Source organism: Triturus cristatus, chromosome 9 (genome assembly GCF_964204655.1).
Source record: "Triturus cristatus chromosome 9, aTriCri1.1, whole genome shotgun sequence".
NCBI classification, from domain to species: Eukaryota; Metazoa; Chordata; class Amphibia; order Caudata; family Salamandridae; genus Triturus; species Triturus cristatus.
Window position 1 is genome coordinate 921,818,751 of NC_140592.1, and position 23,065 is coordinate 921,841,815.

The following is a 23,065-nucleotide window of genomic DNA, read 5'->3' on the forward strand; positions in this document are numbered from 1 at the left end:
GTCAGCGTTAAAGGCATGAAAGGCACCTGGGCATACTGCTGGGGAACACCCAAGTTAAAGGCAAGCGAACCCATGGGGTCAGAAGGCGCACCGGAAGGGTAGGATGCCCTGGCAAACATGCCATACATCTCATTTATGAAATGCGAGGGATCCGCTCCTAGTCCAGGAAAAGGAGGTTAAGGAACTGGGCCTCTTTGATTTGGATCCATCCGATGCCGAACTGGAAGCTGAGGCTGCGGAGCCGGTAAGGCCGGCGCCCGCTCAGATGAAGCCACAGGTACAGGAGAAGACTCCCTGGGTGCCGGAGAACCCCTGGGCACCGGAGACCCTCTGGGTGCCGGAGATCCTCTGGGCGTCAAAGAGCCTCTTGACGCCGGCGAACCCCCCTGAGTCAGCGAGTGGATTGGAGTCACCTGCGGAGATGGAGAAGGCGACGGAGAAGCAAAGTCCTTTTCCCAGCATCGCTGAACAGGTGAAGTCGACCTCGAAGCCTTGCCGAGCGAAGTCGAGAACCGTGTCTCCTCGTTGACTTCTTATACTTCTTAGACTTCGAAGAATGCGAGGTCGACGACTTTGAGCCCTTAAGACTCCTCTTTTCCTTCTTCCCCTTCGCCAAGAAGAGCTTCGTTTCACGCTCCTTCAACGCCTTAGGATTCATTTTCCGACAACAGGAACACCCTTCAACATCGTGGTCCGAAGAAAGACACCGTGGCAGAGCTAGGAAAAGAATTTCGGCGGAATGCTAGTGCAGGGGTAATTCAAAAGGTGAGGAATCCACAGGCAGAGGTATCCATCAGAATTGTGTGACCAATGAACAGAGAATATAATAGCCCATGGCAGTAACAGAGTTGTTACTGCTGACTGAACTGAGGTTTTATAGCTTTTGTTGACAAAAAGGGCTTTAATGACTGTTGTTTGTCAGTGGATCACACCTAGGTCAATACAGACGTTTTTGTAGTTATTGAGGATGTAGTTGCCAATGTCTTAGCTCTCGCTGATTAGGATGTTGACAAAGTTTTGTTCATTGAAGGTCTAAGCCTTCCTGACAACAAATTTGTTGATGGTAAAAAAGTTGATAACAAGAGGAATTCAATAATGGTGGAGTCAATAACATGAGTGTTCTTGAGGGTCTTGTTGTTGATGTGATCATCTTCACCGATGAGTTCATTAGCAATAATTTCAGTATCAAGCAGGACATTCTTATGGATCATGAGCTACAATTGTTCTGTACCAGCAGAAGGTAGACTCATTGAAGAAGAAAACTAGGCTACAATGAAACCACTGCCACAGTCCCCTTTCGATTAAAATTCCAGATGTTTCCTCTTGCTTAGCTTGTCATACCATCAATAACTTGTTACCTGAATATTTTACGCCTTTGAGGGCAACTATCAGCCATACTTAAAACATTTTTATATGCACAGCAATCTAGTATTGTCAACAAATGTCCAATTTCTCCAACAAGACTGGCTAGTCCTGGAAAGGAACTTTTCATCTTTTGCAGAAGTCTCAGACATGTTTATAAAAATATCAAGCACAAGGAAAAAGAAATGCATATATCGATTGGACCAACTGCTGAGAGATAAGGAATGAGTGGCATTCTCTGATGTCCTGCATCTTGGAGTAAGACACCAATAAAAAATATCAGGGTGGAATGCAATTGTAAAAAAAATATTGTTATCTATTTGCAGAATGTAGCAGTTTGCACAGTAAGTTGTTGAAAATCAGATTCTTAAGTAAATTTCCTAAGAAATGTCAGAGTTCTGTGAGAGTTCTACTTAACATGCATCATGTACCCATTACAATGGTAGTCAAAAAGTGCAGTTCAAAGCCTCCCTACTACCTTGGCTTCCTTGTAGATCACACCTAGCTGTAGAATGGTTTAACATTATTCTGTAAAGATTAGTGCATTCTGAGACTGACAATTTACAACTTCTATCATTGATTTTCCATCTGATAAATCCATCTGATAATTCAGTATGTGCATCTACGAAAGACACAACTGTGGAGAAGGAACATTTGAAAAGTTACTTATCTGTTATTCTAGTTTTCTTTTACAGGAATCCTCATTATTGCCATGGGAGACCTCATTATTGTCATTAGCATGGAATAGTCCGGCCCATGTGTGGGATCCCGAAGCACTTAACAAAAAAATATATAAACATGTGTATATATACATCTGCTCAATACATTTATGTAGAAAGGAGTGTCACAATCATGAAACTAATTATTAAAAGACTAAAAATGAATAAATGTAATTTACTTTTTTTATAGCATTTGGTTTATTACAAATACTTGTCTATAATCCAGTTTTTTTCCAGGGGAATTTACATCGCAGTCATAATCAATCCTTTCACCTTCCAGAACAAGAAGCTTTGTAGTATTTTCTTCCATTCAAATAGGATCCTCTTCTTTCAGTAAAAATAGAACTGACTAATTGTCATCTGTGGGCCATGATAGGATACATCTATTTATATGTATTTGCATTGCAGCTTATCTGTTAACATTGCCCTTCATTCAATTTCCTTCTACTTTTAAAAAGGTTTGTGAAACGTTTTCTCTAGTCACTTATATTTACTTACGGTATATTTTATCAAGTTGGATGCTTTTTTAAAATGAAATATGGCATTTTTTTTAGTCTGTCATAGGCTGCACACATTAATGTTCATGACTGTGGCACGCCTTTCTTAAAAAGTTTATTGAGTAGGGGTACATATGTACATGTTCATACATAGTTTTGTTGAAGTGCTTTGGGATCTCCATTGTGAATGGGACTATTTAATGCTTGCATGACTGTTGATGAGGATCCCCTGGAAGAGAAATGTATGTAGTGTGATATTTTGGAGCAGGCATGTGATTCCTAAATGCTAGACTATTTGCTCATACTAATCCCATGCCCTTCTGGAACCCACATCCCTGCACAACAAAACTAGCTTACAAAATGTAGCACTACATTGTCTTATCGTATAAACCAGTAGTAACGCAACATTTTAGTACTCACAGTTGTCATCACAATTGTAAACACTCTGTGCAAGAAGCGATAATATATCTGATCACTTGATATTACACGAGGCAAGCATGCATATTTGTGCAGCAACTTTTCATGACTTCTCCACTTCAAAGTCTTTGCAGCTTTCTGTTCAGCCATTGTTAGTGCAGGAATCAGATCAGGAACTGTTATTAACTGAGAAAAATAAACAACTGAGTTAAAAAATTGTTTTACACAAGACCAAATATTGCATGTATTTTTTTCACACTAGTTACACGTAAGCTTTACTGAAGTTCTAAGATTCACGAGTGAACATTAGCAGGTTTAGCCTGGTGGAAATTCGGGTAAAAAGTTATTTATTTGCAGTAAAAATCAAGCTACTTACCTGTACACTGTGGTTCTCCAGTACTGATATCTTTTATAGATTCACATGCTGGCATCTTCCCCATCATCGAGGAGGGAGTCCCTCGGTAATTATAACTAGTAGTGTAAAAAATCTTTCTTCTAGGTCAATTATAACTGTATTTCCCTATAGGATTGAGTAGCATTCCACATCTTTTTGTGCATGACTAAAGTCTGACCAATCAGAGCAGAGTTTCCACCCTTCCCTTCTGTGCAGTGACTTCACGCCTTAGATTTCTAAGCATGAGTCGTAAAGTTACCCATGCTACTATATAAGAGAAATGGCAATGAGGTGAGTGACTGGAGGGGAGGCAGGTGGGTTGCATGTGAATCTTTGAAAGATATCAATACTGGAGAACCACAGTGTACAGGTAACTTGCTTTTCTCCAGTATTGAATCTTTCATAGATTCACATGCTTGCATCTGAATAGAGAGCAACAGAACATGTTGGCATTAATGAAGCTGTATGCGGAGGTGAGAATTATACATAAGTGTTTATTCATACTTAGTGTTAAGAAGAAAAAAATATTATGCCATAAATACCAAGGAGCTCACCTTATTGAAAAAGGATTTGAAGCACTGCTTGGGCCATTTCAGCATCCTTGTTGTTAACAGCATCAAGACAATAATGTTTAGTAAAAGTATGTTTGTTAGACCATGTGGCCGCTCTTCATATGTCCGACACCAGTACTCTTGCGAACAAAGAAGCGGATGTTGCCATGCTTCTGGTAGAGAGTGTGTGTACTTTGGATGCCAGCGGTCTTTCCTCCTTTTCATGACAGAAAGTGATAACTGCAGATAGCCATTGCACTATTGTTGCTTTTTAATGGGTCTGCCTTATGTTGGGGGTGTAAAAGCAACCAGAAGTTGGTACGATTTTCTGAAGGACTTAGTATGTTCCAAGTAAAATTTAAGACATCTTGTGACATCAAGTGTGTGGAGTGATTATTCTGCTGCACTTGATGGATTCTGGAAAAAAGTCTTTAGGACAATTGGTTAATTTAGGTGAAATTTAATAGGTACTTTTGGTATGAATCTTGGATTGGTATGCAAGATAACACTGTCTTTTGCGAAGTGTATATATGGCTCCTGCACTGTAAATGGATTTATTTCCCTAACACATCTAGCAGATGATAATGATAGTAAAAACGCAGTTTTTTTATGTGAGGTGTTTGAAGTCAAACTTATGGACTGGCTCAAAAAGGTTGTTTCATTTGCTGTGCCAGGACTGTGTTCAATTGAGAGAGAGGCGCCATTTTGTTTTGAAGGGCGCTCTCTAGTCTCCTGGCCACCGCCACTACTTAAATGTACGCTGCGTGTTCGCGCGGCGGACGAGCGCAGCGAGCGTGCCGCTGGCGCGCCGAAGGCATGCCTAAGGCAAATCTGTCTGCGCTCGTCAGCGTCTCGTCGGCAGCCGGGGCCAGGTATGCTGCTCCGCAAATGGCTGGAGGATCAGGCCGTCGGTCCTTCTCGAGTGAGTCGCTTAAACGGTTAAGGGGAATTTGTTGCAACAATCAGACCTACCCTAACTTAAGGGGGATGCAAGACTTTGTGTGTGAGGCTTGTGGGTTTCATCTTTGTCTGGAGCCTATCTCCTCGAATAGGTCCTCAAGGGCTCCTTCTATTGTAGCGGCGTTGATAAACTTGCGCTCCTTGAAGAAGCATCACCTGGAGGTGTTTGAGCTATTGGATGATAACTCTCTGGACCTTTTATTTATTACTGAGACTTGGTTAGACAGCTCCTCTGATCCCATAGTGTCGATGGCTATTCCTGTGGGTTACAAAATTAGCAGGTTAGATCGGACTACGGGGAGAGGAGGGGGTGTGGCTGTTATTTTTAAGGAGAAGTGGGAGCTCGGTAAGTGTGAACTTGGTAATTGGGTTGGTTGTGAAGTCCTGGACTTCAGTATTTGCTTCTCAGCTCACTTTTCGCTGGGTGGGTCCTTAATTTATCGCCCACCGGGCGTGGCTAAATCTTTTCTTCAGGCCTGCGATGAGGCGGTATCAGTGCGGGCTCTTCGGTTCTCCCACTATTTGATTCTTGGCGACCTTAATATCCACTAAGACCAAAAGGATTCAAGGGACACGCTAGAGCTCCTTGATATTTGCCAATTAGCGCAGCTCTCTCAATGGGTCTGCCAGGCGACCCATCAAGGGGGCCACATTCTTGATCCCATTTTCTCGAATTTTCCTATTAAAACTAAGGTGCCACTTCCTGTCCTGTGGTCTGATCATTATTTAATCCGCTTCTCATGGGAAGTGGCCGCTCCAAGTTTTAGACCTGTAGTGTGTCAGAAACCCCTGTTTAAGAAAATTGATCCCGCCGCATTTGCTAGGGCATTGGAGGATAATAGGCCGTCCCTGCCGCAGGATCTGGATGAGAGCCTTGTAACCTTTTCCATCTGGTTGCAGGGCACCATAGCTGCTATTGCCACGCCTACTTCTTCTAGGCGGACGAGGGATTCTCCCTCTAAACCGTGGTTTACAGCGGAGCTTCTACATTTGAAGCAGGACAGTAAGAAATTGGAACGTTCCTGGCGCCTTAGCAATTATTGTCAGGTGGCTAAGGGTCGGCTCAGGCAGGGCCAGAAAATGTACTATAAAGCTATCTCCTTGGCTAAACGGGAGTTTTTTGCTACTCGTATCGATCAGGCACAAAATAACTCAATAGAGATTTTCGCCATCGTACAGAGCTTTATGTCCTCTTCAGCTCAGAGCAGCATTATGCCGGCGACGGTTGATTAGTGCGAGAGGCTATCCAAATTCTTTTTGGATAAAATTCAAAGGATACAAGATAGCCTCATATGCCCTGCTGCTCAACATTGTCTTTCTTTATCTGAGGTGTCTCGTGCTTCCTTTCCCGAGTCTATTTCTTCCAATCACTCATTGGTTACGTTTTCTGCGGTTGATTTGTCATGCACGTTGAGAATTTTGAAGGGTCTGAAATCCGGCTCTCCCGCTGACCCGTGCTCGGCAAGATTATTGGCTTCTGTGGCAGAGGTTGTGAATGCTGAAGTCAACTACATTATCAATCTGTCCTTGCATGAGGCTAGGGTTCTAAGTGCTTGGAAGCATGCAAAAATCCTCCCTCTCTTGAAGAAATCTACTCTTAATCCCTCGATTCCGGGGAATTACAGGCCCATCTCTCTCCTCCCTAGCCTTACTAAAGTCTGTGAGAAGATAGTAAACAGACAGCAGTCGGAGTATGTGGAGATGGCGGGGCTTTTACATCCAGCTCAGTCGGGCTTCCGCCCCTCCTTCAGTACGGAAGGTGCTCTGGTGGAAGTGTCAGAAGCAATTCGGGAGTGTCTCGATACCGGCGGGAGAGCAGCCTTAGAGCTGCCCGACTTGTTGGCTGCCTTCGATACGGTCCCCCATCCATTACTGCTAGACAGATTGGCGGAGATTGGGGTGGCTGGCTCAGCCTGGGGCTGGATTAAGTCCTTTTTGGAAGGCAGGGTCCAGCAAGTATGGCTACCTCCGGCGGCCTCTGCACCTCAGCGGGTTCGCACAGGGGTCCCCCAGGGTTCATCCCTTAGCCCCCTTTTGTTTAATATCTATCTTACCCCTCTCGTTTTTTTGGCGGAGGGTTTGGGGGCTAAGGTGATTGCCTATGCTGATGATACTCAGCTATTGTTTACCTGGGATAAGAATGTGGCTACGGTGGTCCCCGTGCAAGCGTGTCTTTCTTCGGTCTTCAAGTGGTTGGCGAAGGCCCAATGGAAATGTAACAAAGACAAATCAGAGGTTCTGCTGTTTGGTGACTTTCTGACTGGGTTTAGAGACTTGATCTGGCCAGTGGAGTTTCCACCACCAGTGTCAAATAGCCAGATCGCAAAGAATCTGGGAGTCTGGTTTGATGGTAATCTTTCCTTCTCCAGTCAAGTAAAGCGACTGGCTGGCTGATGCTTTGGCCTCCTCAGAGTCCTGGGAAGATTCTTTCCACTTCTTCCGCAGGCGGCACGGGAATCTGTGGTGCGTGCGCTTATCCTGTCCCGCTTGGACTACGCCAATGTAGGGATCCCAGCTTACTCCCTTAATAAACTTCAAGTGATCCAGAATGCGGCTGCCCGCCTCTTGGGTGGGATCTCGCCTAGGGAGAGTGTGTGGGGCTACTTACGTTCCCTGCACTGGCTTCCGGTCAAGGCGCGAGTGGTGTTTAAATCTCTCACCATAGCCCATCGGGCACTACATTGTCGAGGCCCGCGCTATCTGCAGAAACGTTTCTCCTTTTATGTTCCAGGGAGGACTCTGCGTTCCTCATTCCTGAGACTGGTGAAGATCCCTGGTTTCCAGCGGCACCGTCTGGGGGGCGCTTCTTTGGCCGTTCATGCGGCCCGCACCTGGAATGCGCTTCCCTTGGCACTTCGCTGTGTGGAAGATATTGCAGCTTTTAAAAAAATTGCTAAAAACTCATCTTTTTATCTAAAGTCAGGTTATGCTTGGTTTCCCCTGGGTCGCGCCGGGACACTCCTTGGAGTAGCCGTGTGCGCGCTATAAATCTAAATAACATAACATAACATAACATAATTGCCATGTTAGTGATGACTTTCGGATTGGCGGAAAAGCTCTAAACAGTCCCTTTAGAAACTCTTCTATTAATCTATCCAACCAAACGGAATTTTGTTTGCGAGAACATCTGTATCTTGAAAGTGCCATGAGATGGACTCTAATTAAACTGTGGCAGAGACCAGATTGAGCTAATGAGAGAAGGTAAGACAGTACCTGCAGAGGCTCTGAAGTGAATGGATGACAATTATTGGTTGTGCACCAGTTACAAAACCGTAGCCATTTTGCTTTTAGGTCTTGTTTTTGGATTCTGCTCTAGCTTATGCTAACATGTTTCTACATTGCTGAGGTATATCTAGCTGATGGAATTCATAGTGTTCAGGATCCAAGCTGATACATTTAGAGATTCTGAGTTCAGATGTAATACCTGTCAATTGTCATCTGTATAGTAGCCCTGGGACTGGTCTGAGTTGAGAATGTTTCTGTTCTGACATTAGGAGACATTCTGTATTCCAAAATTGTCTCGGCCACGCTGGAGCTATAAGAATGATCCTGCATGGCTCTTGTTTCAAATGAGAGATATAGGCAAGAAAGCATAAGCAAACATGCCTGCCAAAGACATTTGAAGTGTTTACCCCCATAATTCCTTGTGTGGGAACCTGCTTGCATACTGAAGGTGTTTCTGGAGTTTGCGAAGAGATCTTGGGAAGGCGCTCCCTACTGCTGAAGATCTTGTTCAGTTGGTTCATTGACAACTCCAACTCATGGCATTCCTGTAAAGACCTGCTTAGCTCTTCCGCCCATGGGTTTTTGGGACCTGAATATGCTCTATCTTCAGTGAAATCTTGTTTTGTAGGCACCAGGACCGTATTTGTTGTGCTTTCTTGCATAGAGGGTGTGATCTCGTACTGCCCTGTTTGTTTAAGTAAAACAGTTTTGTCGATGCGGATTAAAAAGTTCGACCCTGGTAACCTTGGTAGGGAAGCTTTGAGTCCCAACTCCAAAACTTTCAGTTCCAGAAAGTTGATATAAATCTTTCTTTCAATTAACATTGACCGCTAAGCTTTGGAGATGCTCTCCTCATCCCTTCATTTGGGGACCCGTTGTCATGATGAGACTGAGAGTCTTGAGTATGAATGTGGACCCTATTGCGAGATTTACTTATTTCATCCACCATCGCATTGCGAACGCCATATCCGATGTTATCTGAAAGATATAGTCAAATGATCGCTTGTCTCTGTCCATTGCCTGTCCAGCTGTTCCTGTAGCTGTCTCATGTACAACCTGCAGTTTGGTATGAGAGCGATGCACGATGACATTATTCCCAGAAATGATTTGTATTTTCTTACTGAAAGTGACCTTTTTCATGACAGTGCCAAGACCAGTGTGATCCTCTTGGTCACTCTCTTCGATTGGATATAGCTTGCATATGATGGTATCCATGATGGCTCCCAGGAATGAAATCCTCTTCTGTGGGATAACATAAGATTTGTCTTTGATTATGTGGAGGCCCAGGGCTTGGATATGTTGCATGCAAGTCATTGCAGAATCTCTGGCAACTCTTGATGATTGTGCTTTGATTAGCCAATCATCTAAGTACGACAATACTTGGTGTCCAATACATCTGAGATAGGCTGCTACTGGCTCCATGCATTTTGTGAAAATTCTTGGGGCAGATTTCAAACTGAACAGTAGCACCCTGAATTGGTAGGGTTTCCCTGCCACCTCCGAACCTCAGATATTTCTGTGCCTCACATGAATGGGTATATGGAAATATGCATCCATGAGATCCAATGATGTCATGTGATCTCCTTTGTTCCAGAAATGACTGATGTCCTGCAGTGTGATCATTCGAAAGGATAGCTTCTTGCGATCTTTGTTGAGCATTCTGAAATCTAACACCTGTCTCCATTTTCATTTCTTTTTCCTCAGAAGTAAAAAGTCGGAGTAGAAACTTCTGTGTCTGCAGAGTTGTGGGACTTCTTCAATTGCCCCTTTGGCAAGTAGGGACTGAATTTTCTCCCTTAGCACTTGAAGATGCTGATGAGATCTTTGACTAGTGGATGGTACGGGGTTTCTGGATAAACTCCAGGGTGTGACCATACTTTACAATATCCAGAACCTACCTTTCAGAGAAGATATCTGTCCAATTTGTGAAGCAGTTGAGAAGAGTGTTTCTGAAATTGGATGGAGGTGAAGTCATTGAGGTTATCGGTGGTACTTTGTTGTCCCTGTTTTCTATAGGGATCTTGTCTTTTCGAGCAGCTGCGGCCCATTTCTTTCCTGTGTGCCTCAAGTAAGCTGAGGCCTGTAGAGTTGTTAGTGCTGCTGGAGATAACCCTGTGCTTGTTGATGGGATGGTTGGTATCAATAGGGTTGGTATCCACCACAAATGATTATTGACCTCTTCTTCTACCACCTCAATATGAGTAAAACCCCAGGGCACACACAGTCTGTGTCTGCTTTTATGGATTGTAGCGCTTTGTCACAATGGTTACTAAATAAAGCTTTACCATTGTAAGGCATGCCTTATATTTCAAGCTGCAACTTTGGTCAGAAGGAGGTTGCTTTGAGTCACCCCGGTCTCCTCAGGATCGCTGCTCCTGCCATCTGTCTGAAACCTGTGAGGTGCACATTCATTGAGGTCGCAATAATTTTCGATGACATCCACTCGCCTTCTAGCAAAATTGTTCTTGCCTCCTGTTTCTTTTCTTCTGGCAGGAACTCAAGTAACTGAGTAAGATCCGACCAGATTTGGCGATTGTATCTGCCCAGGATGTCTAGGGCGTTGGAGAATCTTATCCTGATTGCTGCCATGGCTAAGAATCTTTTTCCGATATTATCCAGCTGCCTGCCCTTCTTGTCGGGGGGTTGAGCATGGTGTTGCTGGATTTTCTGATCCTCTCTGTGCTGCCTGGATTACTACAGAATCTGGTTTCGGGTGACCTGTCAAGCTGGCTGGTGTGTTTTCTGGGGCTTTATAGTTTTTGTCCAGTTGTGATATCACTGTGGCAGGACTTTTCATGGCCTTGAGGCCCTCATTCCCAATGTAGTCCTCAATCGTTATAGAATGTATTGACTTTTTGTTGGATTGTTTAAAGTCATATAGAAGCACTCTGTTTGCTCATTGGGAGAGCAAAACACTCAGCAGCTCTTTCTATAAGCGCATGGAATCCTCCAATGTCATCAAGTGGCAATCTAAAGCCTGGAGGTGTTGGTATAGCAGATATGGGGGTAACATAGTCTTCCTAAATATCATCCGCAGTAGGTGTTTGATCCTGCAGTATTTCTCCTTCTTCGAGGTTACGGTTATTGTCCCCTTGATCCACATAGTAATCGTGGATAGCAATTGATTCGAACTGTCTTGTGTGGGATATCTTGTCTGGTGAGATGGGGTTCTTTTTGAGCCGCTCCTGATCTCTCTGGTTTAGCAGGTATGTCCAACTTAGAGGAAAACCATTTATGATAGTCAGCATCATGTGGAGGTCTGTTACTAGTACCATTGGCATTTGCATTGTGGGTTCCTGTGAGAGTTGTACCAGAAACGTATTGAATATGCTACTTACCAGTATGCATCTGTTCTTGGCATGTAGGGCTGCTGACATTCATATCTGTGCATAGATCGCCGCCTAGTGTTGGGTCCGGATGTTTGCACGTTGTTGTCCTGGAAGAGTCTTCGAAGTATCCTTGGATAGGTGACTCCTCCCCTGGACTACAGTGCGCATGGGCATCCTCTCCATCCTCAGATTGTTTTTCGCCATTGTGGCAGTGATGGAGTAGATACAGAAAGTGATGACCATGCTTGCAGTAATTCTGAGAGCTGCAGCTGCGACAGGCGCCGGGGAGGAGGGAGGGCGATATGAATGTCAGCAGCCCTACATGCCAAGAACAGATGCATACTGGTAAGTAGCATATTCAGTTCGAGGCATGTGGGCTGCTGAATTCATATCTGTGCATAGAATACATAGCAGTGCCCTCTATTAGCGGCGGCTACCCGTGCCAGCTGCAGCGGTCTGAAAAAGTGTCTTGAGAACAGCCTGTCCTACAGCTGCCTGCTGTTTTGACTGCACATCTACACAATAGTGTTTTGTAAATGTGTGTGTAGTGGACCATGTGGCTGCTCTGCATATATCATGCAGGGGAATATTTCCTAGGAAGGCCATGGAAGCCCCCAACTTACGTGTTGAGTGGGCTCGTGGTGGAATAGTTAATGTGCGTTTTGCCTTTTGATAACAGATTTGAATACACTTAACTATCCATCTGGCTATCCCTGCTTTGGAGATGGCGTTACCTTTGTGGTGTGGGGCAAAGGCAACGAACAGTTGTTTTGTCTTCCTGAATGGTTTAGTCCTGTCGATGTAGTACATGAGGGCCCTCCGTACATCTAGTGTATGTAGTGCCCTTTCTGCAACAGTTTGTGGGTTTTGGAAGAAAACGGGCAGTTCAATAGTCTGATTCATGTGGAACTGCGATATTACCTTGGGCATGAATTTGGGGTTGGTACGTAGTACGACCCTGTTGGCGTGAACCTGAATAAATGGCTCTTGAACGGTTAGTGCCTGGAGTTCACTAACTCTTCTTAGGGAAGTAATCGCTACTAGGAAGGCCACTTTCCAGGTAAGGAATTGAATCTCGCATGAGTGTAGAGGTTCAAAGGGTGGACCCATCAGGCGTGTGAGGACCAAGTTGAGGTTCCACATTGGAGCCGGTGGGTGACTAGGTGGAATGACTCGTTTGAGCCCTTCCAAGAATGCTTTGATGGCAGGCACTCTGAATAGAGAGAGGTGCTGCCTGGTTTGCAGATAGGCTGATATTGCGGTCAAATGGACACGTATAGAGGTGTACGCCAGATTGCATCGGTATAGGTGTAAGAGGTAACAGATGATGTTGTGGATGGATGCGTCCAGCGGGTTGATGTCATTATTACCGCAATAAATGACGAACCTTTTCCATTTGGCTGCATAGCAAGCCCTGGTAGTGGGTCTCCTGGCCTCCTTGATGATGTCCATACAGTCAGGTGGCAGGTTGAGATAGCCAAACTCTAGGACTTCAGGAGCCAGATCGCCAGGTTCAGCTGTTGCGGATCTGGGTGCTGAACCTCTCCATGGTTCTGCGTCAAATGCGCGGGTTTGATCCGCAGCCTTTGATGCGGCACCACGGAAAGTTCGAGGAAGGTGGTGTACCACGGCTGGCGTGCCCACGTGGGAGCAACTAGGACGAGTGTCAGGGAGTGTTGTCGTAGTTTGCGAGCCACCAGCGGTATCAGCGGCGCTGGGGGAAAAGCGTACGCAAATCTGCCGGACCAGTTCATCCATATCGCATTGCCCTGCGACTGCGGATGTGGGAATCTGGCGGCGAAGCTTTGGCATTTTGCGTTTTCGCTTGTCGCGAATAGGTCTATCTCTGGATGACCCCACTGCTGGAAGTACGGTTGGAGTACTGATGGGTGTAACTCCCACTCGTGCATCTGGTGGCTGTGTCTGCTGAGCAGATCCGCCATCTGGTTGTCCTTGCCAGGGAGGTGTTCCGCCATGAGGAACATGTTCCTCTGAATGGCCCACTTCCACATGCTCTGAGCCAGATGAGACAACTGTGGAGAGTGTGTTCCTCCCTGCTTCTGTATGTAGTACATGGCAGTCATGTTGTCCGTCTGGATCAACACGACTTTGTTGCACAGATGTACTTTGAATGCCTTCATGGCCAGGAAGATTGCAATCAGTTCCAGAAGGTTGATGTGCATCTTCTTCTGTTGTGTCGTCCATAGTCCCTGCACTGTGTAGTGGAGTACATGAGCTCCCCATCCCTGGAGAGACGCGTCCGCTGTCAGTACTATTTGCGGAACAGGCTCTTGGAACGGTCGGCCCTTGCAAAGGTTTTGTGGATTCCACCAATGCAGAGAGTTGTATGCCCGACCGCTCACCAACACTAGGTCTTTCAACTGTCCTTGAGCCTGATTCCACTGACGTGCTAGGCACTCCTGAAGTGGGCGCATATGTAACCTCGCGTGCGGGACTATGAAGATGCAGGAGGCCATCATGCCTATCAACTGCATAAACACTCGCGCTGGAAGCGAGTGATTGGGTTTGAACTTGGAGATCAGCAGTTGTATGCTGTTGATCCTCACTAAATTTGGCTGAGCTGTGGCCGCCAGAGTGTCTATAGTCGCACCTAGGTACTGTTGTACGTGTGCGGGCTGGAGATGGGACTTTGGGTAATTTAGTGAGAATCCCAGACTGTGAAGAAGGTGAATGGTGCGGGACATGTGGCTTGCACATTGCTGGGCTGACTTCGCTTGAACGAGCCAGTCGTCTAGGTAGGGGTAGACGTGTATATGCTGCCTCCGTAAATGTGCTGCCACCGTAGCTAGGCACTTCGTGAAAACCCTGGGCGCTGTCGTCACGCCGAAGGGAAGGACTTTGAACTGATAGTGCTGCCCCTGAACAGTGAACCTGAGGTATTTTTTGTGTGAGGGGTGGATGGGTATGTGAAAGTACGCATCCTTGAGGTCCAGTGAGGCTAGGAAGTCTCCCTGCTTGAGAAGCGGAAGGACTTGCTGTAGGGTGAGCATGTGAAAGTGCTCTGAAAGAATGTACTGGTTCAGGGGTCTCAGGTCTAATATAGGCCTGAGCGACCCGTCCTTTTTTGGAATTAAAAAGTAGAGGGAGTACACCCCTGTACCCTGCTCGTGGATGGGGACGACCTCTATAGCGCCTTTTAGAAGCATACTTTGCACCTCTTGCTGTAAGAGCGTTAAGTGCTCTGAGGACATAGGACGGTTTCTTGGTGGTATTGTGGGTGGAGTGGAGGTTAACTCCAGACAGTAACCGTATTTTATAATATCTTTGACCCACCTGTCCGTGGTGATGGAGTTCCACGTGGACAGGAACCTTTGTAGTCTTCCCCCGACAGGTGTTATGTGGTCGGGAGGAAGGGAGAGGGCGTCACTGCTTGTTCTTGGGGGAGGACCTGGTGTTGCCGTAGCCACGTCCTCTGCCCTTTGTACTGGAGCCACGATATCCACCTCGGGTGTTTTTATCGTAGGTGGTCTGTGTATTGCCTTTGTTATACGTTTGTTGTGACCCCTGTCCTCTACCTGCCCCCTTGTTTCCGGGGCGACGAAAGGAGCCGCTCCGAAAGGACTGAGTTTGGAGGGCGCCCATGGACTTTGCAGTGTCCGTGTCCTTTTTTATCTTTTCGAGGGTGGTGTCAACCTCTGGGCCGAATAAATAGTCGGGGTTGACGGGCTGGTTCAGTATGTTGTTTTGTACCTCAGGCTTGAATCCTGAGATTCGTAGCCAGGCATGTCGTCGCAGCATGACGCTTGTGTTTATGGCCCTGGCAGCCGTGTCTGCAGCATCTAGTGCACATTTGATGGAAGCATTTGTGAGTAGCTGTCCCTCTCTGATAAGAATTTCTGCACCTTCTTTGAACTGGTCAGGGAGATGTTGGAGTAGTTGCTCCAATGTGTCATAGTGCGCTCTATCGTAGCGAGCGAGGAGCGCTTGAGTGTTGGCTATGCGCCATATGTTAGCAGCCTGGGCGGCAACTCGCTTGCCGGAGGTCTCTAGCACCTTGGACTCTTTGTCCGGGGGAGGAGCGTCACCCGTCGTTTGCCAGTGTGCCCTCTTGCGAGCATTCGCTACGACGATGGAGTCGAGTGGTAATTGTCCTTTGATGTAAGTAGGATCCCCAGGTGCTGATCTGTATTTTTTATCAATCCTGGGGTTTATCACTCGTGCCCTGGTGGGTTCCTTGAAAATGTCCTTAGCTGGTTTGAGGACCCCCTTCAGCATTGGCAGAGTTTTTACATGTCTTTCAGAGGATGCAAAAGTGTCCATTAGAAAGTCATCTTCGATGGTATCTGAGTGAAGCTGTACCCCATGGTTATTTGCAGCACGTTCAATAAGAGCGTTGAACGCCGCAGTATCCTCCGTGGGAGATGTTTTTGCCCCATAGAGTTGTGGGTCCTGTGTATCGAGAGGTGCACTGGGGTCTGCAGGGTCGCCCCAAGTTTGATCAGGGTCCTGCTGGTCATCAGGGTCTGTGTCTACATGGTAGGGTGCTTGGTCATCCATGTAGTCCTCCAACGCATCCGTGTCGGAGCGCGTGGGGGAGAACCGGTGTGGATCCTGGTAGGAGGAATGGAACGGTTCATAAAGGAGAGGTTCTGATTCCACCGGCAGCTTCCTTTTTAGTGGGATCCTGAAAGGGTCCAATGGCGGTTCCGAAGTTATTCTTCGGTCGTGGAGAATCATCCTGCCAGTGTCGGCGTCGATGACACGTGACGGAGACGTCTCGTCCGGTGGAACCGGAGTCTGGGTAACCCGTGTCCTGAGTTGGAACATCTTCGGGATTGTGGACGGAGGCAAGCCGAAGGTAATGTTGGCTGGCCCCGTAGAGGTTGCTGGAGCTCCGATCGGGCCGGAACCCGACGGGTCTTTGAGGGCCGCCGTGGTTTTGTTGCTTTGCGTCGCAGCAGGCCGCACTTGGGGCGTCTTTGAGGCTTTGGCACCGGGCAGGGTCGTAGAGCCGGGCGTGGATTTTTTCGGTGCCGGCGGGTCCTCAAGTCGAGGTGTGGAGATCACCGTCGACGTCCTCGATAGGTGAGGCATCGGCGTCGTCAAGGGAGCGAGGCGAAGCAGGCGGTATTGCCCTCGGTGTTGTTGGCGTCGGTAGCCGAGTAGGTTTCTCGGTGCCGATGGCCTTTTTCCGCTTGTCGACTCCGATGTCGCCCGATTCCAGTTCGGCACCGAAGTCCCTCTTGGTGCGGTCGGTGCCGACGCGTTGCGCTGGCGTCGAAGGCGTGGAAGGCCTCGATCCGACCAGCGCCACTTTCAGTTTCGGTTTCGTATGAACCGGAGCAGCTTTCGGTTTCGGTTTTGTGGTAGGGAAACCAGCTGGCTTATGCAGCAATGGCTGCCGCTGAATGTCCGAGGCCGGGCCCGAGGGCGGGGCCGAAGAACTACGGGATGGGTCTCGGGTAAGGCCCGAAGGCGATCCCTCGACCGGAGCCAAAGGCTGTGGCGCTGGTGTTTCTTCGGTTTGAACAGGTAGGCCTTGTTCATCATTGGAGCTACTCTCTTCGGCCCCTAAGGCCTCCTCGTCGTCTCCTACCTCGGTGTCGTCTTCACCTCTGTGGAAGAGTGACTCGTCGCCCTCGTCCGATCCGGGGTCGTGTTCGGAAACGGGACTGGAGGGTATGACTTCTAATTCTTCGACGTCGGCCTCGTCGAAGATGTCTGTTGGGGCCGGTGCCGCGTGCCGCGCCTCGAGTCTCGCCGCTCTTCGGTTCCTTAGAGTCTTCTTGGAACGGAACCGGGCACAGGCCATGCATGTCGATTCGTCGTGGTCCGGCGAAAGGCATTTGTTGCACACCGGATGGACGTCGATGTGTGGGTACTTCGCATTGCATACCGGACACCTTTTGAATGGCGTCCTGGATTCCATCGTCGAAGTAGTCGATGGACAGGTAAATGCGAAAGAAGTCGGTGCTGAAAGTTAGTAAACTAACCAAATGCTATCGAAACCCGATCGATAAACAGTACCGACGCGAACTAAAGGCCTTTTGGCCTCGACCAAATATTTTCCTAACTTGAGCTAAGATAGCACATCCGAACCCAATGGCGGAAAAAAACAATCTGAGGATGGAGAGGATGCCCATGCGCACTGTAGTCCAGGGGAGGAGTCACCTATCCAAGGATACTTCGAAGACTCTTCCAGGACAACAACGTGCAAACATCCGGACCCAACACTAGGCGGCGATCTATGCACAGATATGAATTCAGCAGCCCACATGCCTCGAACCTTCGTAATCCTCAAATTCCGTGAAGTCATCATAGTTTTTGTGTTGCTGCATTCTTTCTTTAAATGAGAAATTTGTGACTCTTGTTCGTCATCTGATTCCTTGCATTTTACGTGAAGTTGGGATGGACTGGGGGCAGCCCCGAATGGACCATCCTCGACCTCTTCATCACCATTTCAAGCAGGTGCACTAGTGGTAATGGTGACACCTTGCTACGTGATGTCAATTCTGATTTTAGGAATGGTTAGTTGATGGTGCGATTGATGACAAGGATGCCTTGGGTTTAATGAGCGTTGTCTTTGCTGACAGATAAAGTGGCATCAATGGAGTTGTCGTTGGTGCGTCCGTCTGCGTTATTGATGAAGGTAAAGGCAGATTCTTTGTCGATGATGGTCTTTTCATTGAAAATCTAGCCATCAATGAGGTTTTTGTTGACACTACTGTGTCCATAGACGAGGTGGAAGACACGGTTATCGTGGGTGCTGTTGCCATAGGGGTTTTAGCTGTCGACTGAGTCATTGTCCATTTCTTCGATGATTTGGTTGTCCGTGTGCCTGATTTTAGTGAGCAAGTGTCTCTGACATCTAAGGAGGCTAAAGCCTTTTCAAAAGGCATTGATGGCTCATAAGCGGACACCTTTCACCCCTTCTTGAAAAAATCTTTGCTGTGACTGGCTTCTGTTTTTCCACCTTTTTATGTTCTTTTTTGGCGGTTCAGATGTAGCTTTCTTTGATTTATCTAGTATATGAGATCCATTAGCCTTTGGGCAGGGTTTGTCATCTCCAGAGTCAGGAGTTTATGAAGCCGTTTTCTATTGGACACATAATATAAGCCTTGGCTCTCAATGTTGCAGTGTCTTGGCTGAAAACATTCTACAATATTTGTGTCTTTTGGCTTATGATGGGGGTGCAGGCAGTATAAGCACTCTTTATGAGGGTCTATGAAGAACAACATGATTTTCCCACACGTCTTACAGGATCGAAATAAACCTTTCTTTCACCCTTCTGGCATGTTGACCGAATTTGATAAATGTAAAAACAAAATGAAAAGAGTTCACCTCAGATTTACTGTCAAAAGATAGTATCTTGTGAAGAAAAAACAGAGCAGTGCTCAGGTGGACCCCCTTTTCACAACGTGCATAGGAAAAAATCTGAGGTTTGAAGTCAATGCACTGGAGGGAAGGATGCAAGCTCTGCTCTGATTGGTCAGACTTTGGTGATGTACAAAACGATGCTGCTTGCTACTCAATCCTATAGGAAATTGCAATTATTATAAACCTAAAAGAAAGACTTTTTACACTACTAGTTATAATTACCGTGGGAGTCCCACCTCGACAACGGGGAAGATGCAAGCATGTGAATCTATGACAGATTCAATGCTGGAGAAGTTTTCTTTCCTGATCATAGTGAAATTCTCAAGGGCAGATTCAACAGCCTTAATATTGTGTTATGTTTAAATTCCACAAGGAAAGGTAGGGCAATATGGTTTAGTTTTCTATCTAAAAGCCCTGCAGTGGCATCATGTTGTCTTTATTAACCTCTGTGGACATGGGACAGACCCTCAGAGGCGACTTGGATTATAAATACAATGTTTTACTTATCTCAAAATAATACAGCCTACCATCATCTATTGTAACACAGATCAGTCTGTTTATTGTAGTCATATTACAAATACTATTGTGTTCTGTACCCAGTAGAAATGGCAGGCAACATAAATAAAACTGATTTTGTTTATGTTTTTGGGCCTGTGTGGTCATTCCTTTTCACAGATGTTATACCCTCCCATGCAAGGCTAAGACTGTGAATGATGAGACACACTGCTTTATATAGTCTGCATTACTCTACAGTGGTTAAACATTAAACAAATTCTCACTACACCTTCTGGTTTACCATGAAGTTCAAGCTGAATGCTGGAAATTGTCAGGCTAACGAAACAACTGGGATTAAACAATCACCCACTAGCGTTTGTATGGAGAGTACAGGTTATCACTGAGGATGAGCATATTTGGAGGAAACATTTGAAAGCATTCTTTTTACAAACAGGATAGTGAATACATGTATTAAAACGCTCAAGAGAAGTGCTGGAAACAAAAATGGCTATTCTAAAAATGGACAGGAACAAAACAATGAACCAATAGCACTGATCAGGCCATGAAAAAACTGGCTACCGTTTAGGATAGAGGCATCATCAGTAGCCAGGAACATATATTTGCAACAAAGGGCTTGGTGGCCTCTATCCGTATTAACATTCTAGTCTCATTAGGCTACAGCAAGATTTTTGTTGAACATGAGCACCAACTGACTTCACAGAAGTGTGGCTTTGTAGTATGGCTAACTAAGCACAGCCCATTTGGTAGTTCTGGAAACAAGAGAAATTAAATATGCTTATTATAGACAAAATAAGAGCTGATAGAAGGACACAGTTTCATTCCCAAAATAGAGTATGTTTGGAAGTAGTCAGAGATTGGACTCTAGGCAGGAAATCATGGAAGTAAGCCTTATTGCTACCATTTGCAGAGAGCTGGTGTGATTCCTGAACCTTTCGACGCCCTTCAATATCCCATCGAAAGGTACAGAGCTATCTTGTCTCACACAGAATAATATAATGCGATATGGAATCCTGGCTCTGGTAATAAGTACAAAAGAAGAGAATGAGTAGGTCATACAAGCAGGTAAATACAAAATATTAAAGAGAAGGATACAAGGGAATTTAGAAACAATGCAAAGGTCTAACTAGGCCAAAACAGAAACCGAATGCACAGCTCAGACTAATGAGCAGGCTTCAGATCATATGAATCATCTTAATTATTCAGTGATTAAAAACAGAAAATAAATAATGGAATAAAATGCCCTATAGCTGAGAAACTAAAGTTGCATCACTCTGAATCCATGCTAAAAGTTACAGTACTGGCCAACTGCAGCCTTCATGGAGTCTGCATGCATGCATGTGTTCTTGCGAACAGTGGCTCCATTGTAACAATAATATTAATATATTTAGTTTTATGGTTTCTCACTGAACCTGTTAAAGGAGTCCGCATCTTCTTCATGATTAAACGTCCAAATAAAACAATGAGCGGTAGTAACGCCTCATATGAATTGAAGTCATGATTGTATAAATACAAAAATATGTTATGCCTATACAAAATCCAAGCATTTACCTTATTTTCTGATGCAGAACTCTCCCCTCCACTAGTCATAAGTTCCAGGGTCTCTGGAAGATGATCTAATAGTGCATCTAATACCTATCAAAACATGTAGAATTAATAATACATTTACAACAGGAGCAGCATATAAAAAATGTGCTGTGCAACATATCCCTAACAGTCAAACATTTCCTGCAAATTTTAGATATATTACAAACGTTACAATATGTCAGAGATATATCAACACATTCAGAGAAATTACTATGTGTGTTGTTTTTGGAGTACAATATAAATATTGACATAAAACACAAATATATTTTTCTACGACAGAACTAGATTGAATTTTGGAAAACATCTCAATATACTTATACGATTGTATGCCATACAAAGGTTTATAAAGTAGAAAGCAAATTCGTAATCACCAATAGCTGCAAAAGTCCCTACCTCTGGGACCATTCTGTGGTTGTTAATTTCATCCCGCCGGGTTTGGTTTATGTCTGTTAACAGTACCTCTAGCAAAGCACCATAATTGCTGTGTGCTTAGTAATGACTAGTCAGTAGGATAATTGGACGCAGGGTCACAGGAAAGAGTATACCCTGTAAGAATACAATTTCAATGTTTGTAGCACACATCTAGGAAGTTGACATTTACACTTAGGAGCAAAAATAAGGTCCTCTATAAGATCAATCTCCAAGCCTATCTGGACTGAAACATTGAGTCGTGTTCTCTGCTCAAGGTCTATAAAGGAAGGTAGTGACATTATATACAGGGATGTGTTGGACTTGGCCCTTTTTGGCAGGTTCACCCCTGAACTTTATGCCTTAAGCTCTGACATGGTGGTAGTGGTTTTAGACCTCTGGGCACTTTAGCATTGTGGCCCAGTGTAAAGTGCGTGCGCTCTCTGTGTACATGTAGTAAGATTGGCCTGCCCTCCCATAGGAATGCATGGGGGATTCCCTGATTAATGTGGGTCAGTGGTAAATCCTGATATGAGAGGCGCAGCATGGTCAAGTCTGGTATGTATGAAATGGTATTAATAAATGCTGTGCAATGATGTGCGCAGAAGTATTGTGGTTATGTTAGAAATGCCACTTTAAAGAAGTTGGCATTTCTGTGTGCTATGGGTCTGCCTGCCTGATGTGAATCAATGTCTGGCTTTTGAGTGACAGGGGCTGGTGAGGTATGGGTGGCTCCAGGAGGGGCAGGGTGAGTCAGCGCTAAGCGGAATGGGACATCTACATTTTGAGTAGTGGGAGGGGAGTTCCCTGGTCCCTGAATAGGATCGTGCCTGCCCTAGTGAATGCTGACTCCGCCCCCCTGTGGTGTGTCTGATGACGAGCCCCCACCTAACAATAGGAAAGAGGAGCCTGGTAAACAGAGTGCTCCAAAACCAGTTGCATCTGGTTTCCACAGCCCTGGGCTTTCAGACAAAGGAAATGTGTACTATAAAGGAAGGGGCTGTGACCCCATGAAAAGTGTGTGCTTGTGCTGACTCTGGGGGGACACTCTGCCAGGAGGTACCGCCGCAGGACCCAGCTGCTATTTCCTGGGGGCCCCTGCGTGCCCAGCACCAAAGACTCTTGAATTCAGCTTTTGCCCTTTTGGACTTCACTTCTAGCGCATTGGGAGCGCTTTGCTTTTATTTTATTTTAAAGAGCGCTTTTCTTATCTGAGGAGCATGTGGGCACTGCAGCACTGAGCTGCTCATCGTGAACAGGGAATGCCCGGCGTAGGGATTCCCCCGCATCTGTATTCTTCAGCGGGAGCCCACCCCGCGATTGCAGCCGCACTGAGTTAATTTTCTTAGCGGGTGCCCACCCCGCTTCTGTGGTGTACCGTAAGGCGGGAGCCTACCCTGCATTGCCGCTGAGCAAAGGAATCGCTGCCGCAGCCCGGGGAGAAGGAGCGCTGCAGCCGCGACGCGGATGCCAGGCAGCCTTGCCTGGAGGTGGGCGGGGCCTGCCGAGCCACCCGGAAGTTGCGGCCGTGGAGAGAACATAGCACCCCCCTGTGTGAGGGAGAGCTCCAAGTGCAGCAGCATTTGGTGACTACCGCGGAGGGGGCCCAAGGCACATTGTCGGTGCCTGCCCCCACCGCATTTGAAGGTGATACGCCGCCGAAGCCTGAAGAGCCCTTGAGGAACCCCTGCAGTGCCCCGGTGAGTGGGGCTGAGCTGCGAGCATTTGTTCTATGCTCGACGGGCATTGTGGTGCCCGTGATGTC

General features: G+C 46.2%; 1 protein-coding gene across 1 annotated transcript in view; it reads right to left on the bottom strand.

Annotated features, from left to right (window-relative positions):
- PPP4R4 (protein phosphatase 4 regulatory subunit 4) overlaps window positions 1–23,065 on the bottom strand; it is a 2,085,322-nt gene that overhangs the window by 600,456 nt on the left and 1,461,801 nt on the right. The window contains exons 13-14 of the mRNA XM_085626471.1: window positions 20,857–20,940; window positions 2,999–3,181 (exon numbers count right to left, since the gene is read on the bottom strand). Coding sequence (XP_085482597.1) covers window positions 2,999–3,181; window positions 20,857–20,940 — 267 coding nt within the window. The remainder of the gene's footprint in view (window positions 1–2,998; window positions 3,182–20,856; window positions 20,941–23,065) is intronic.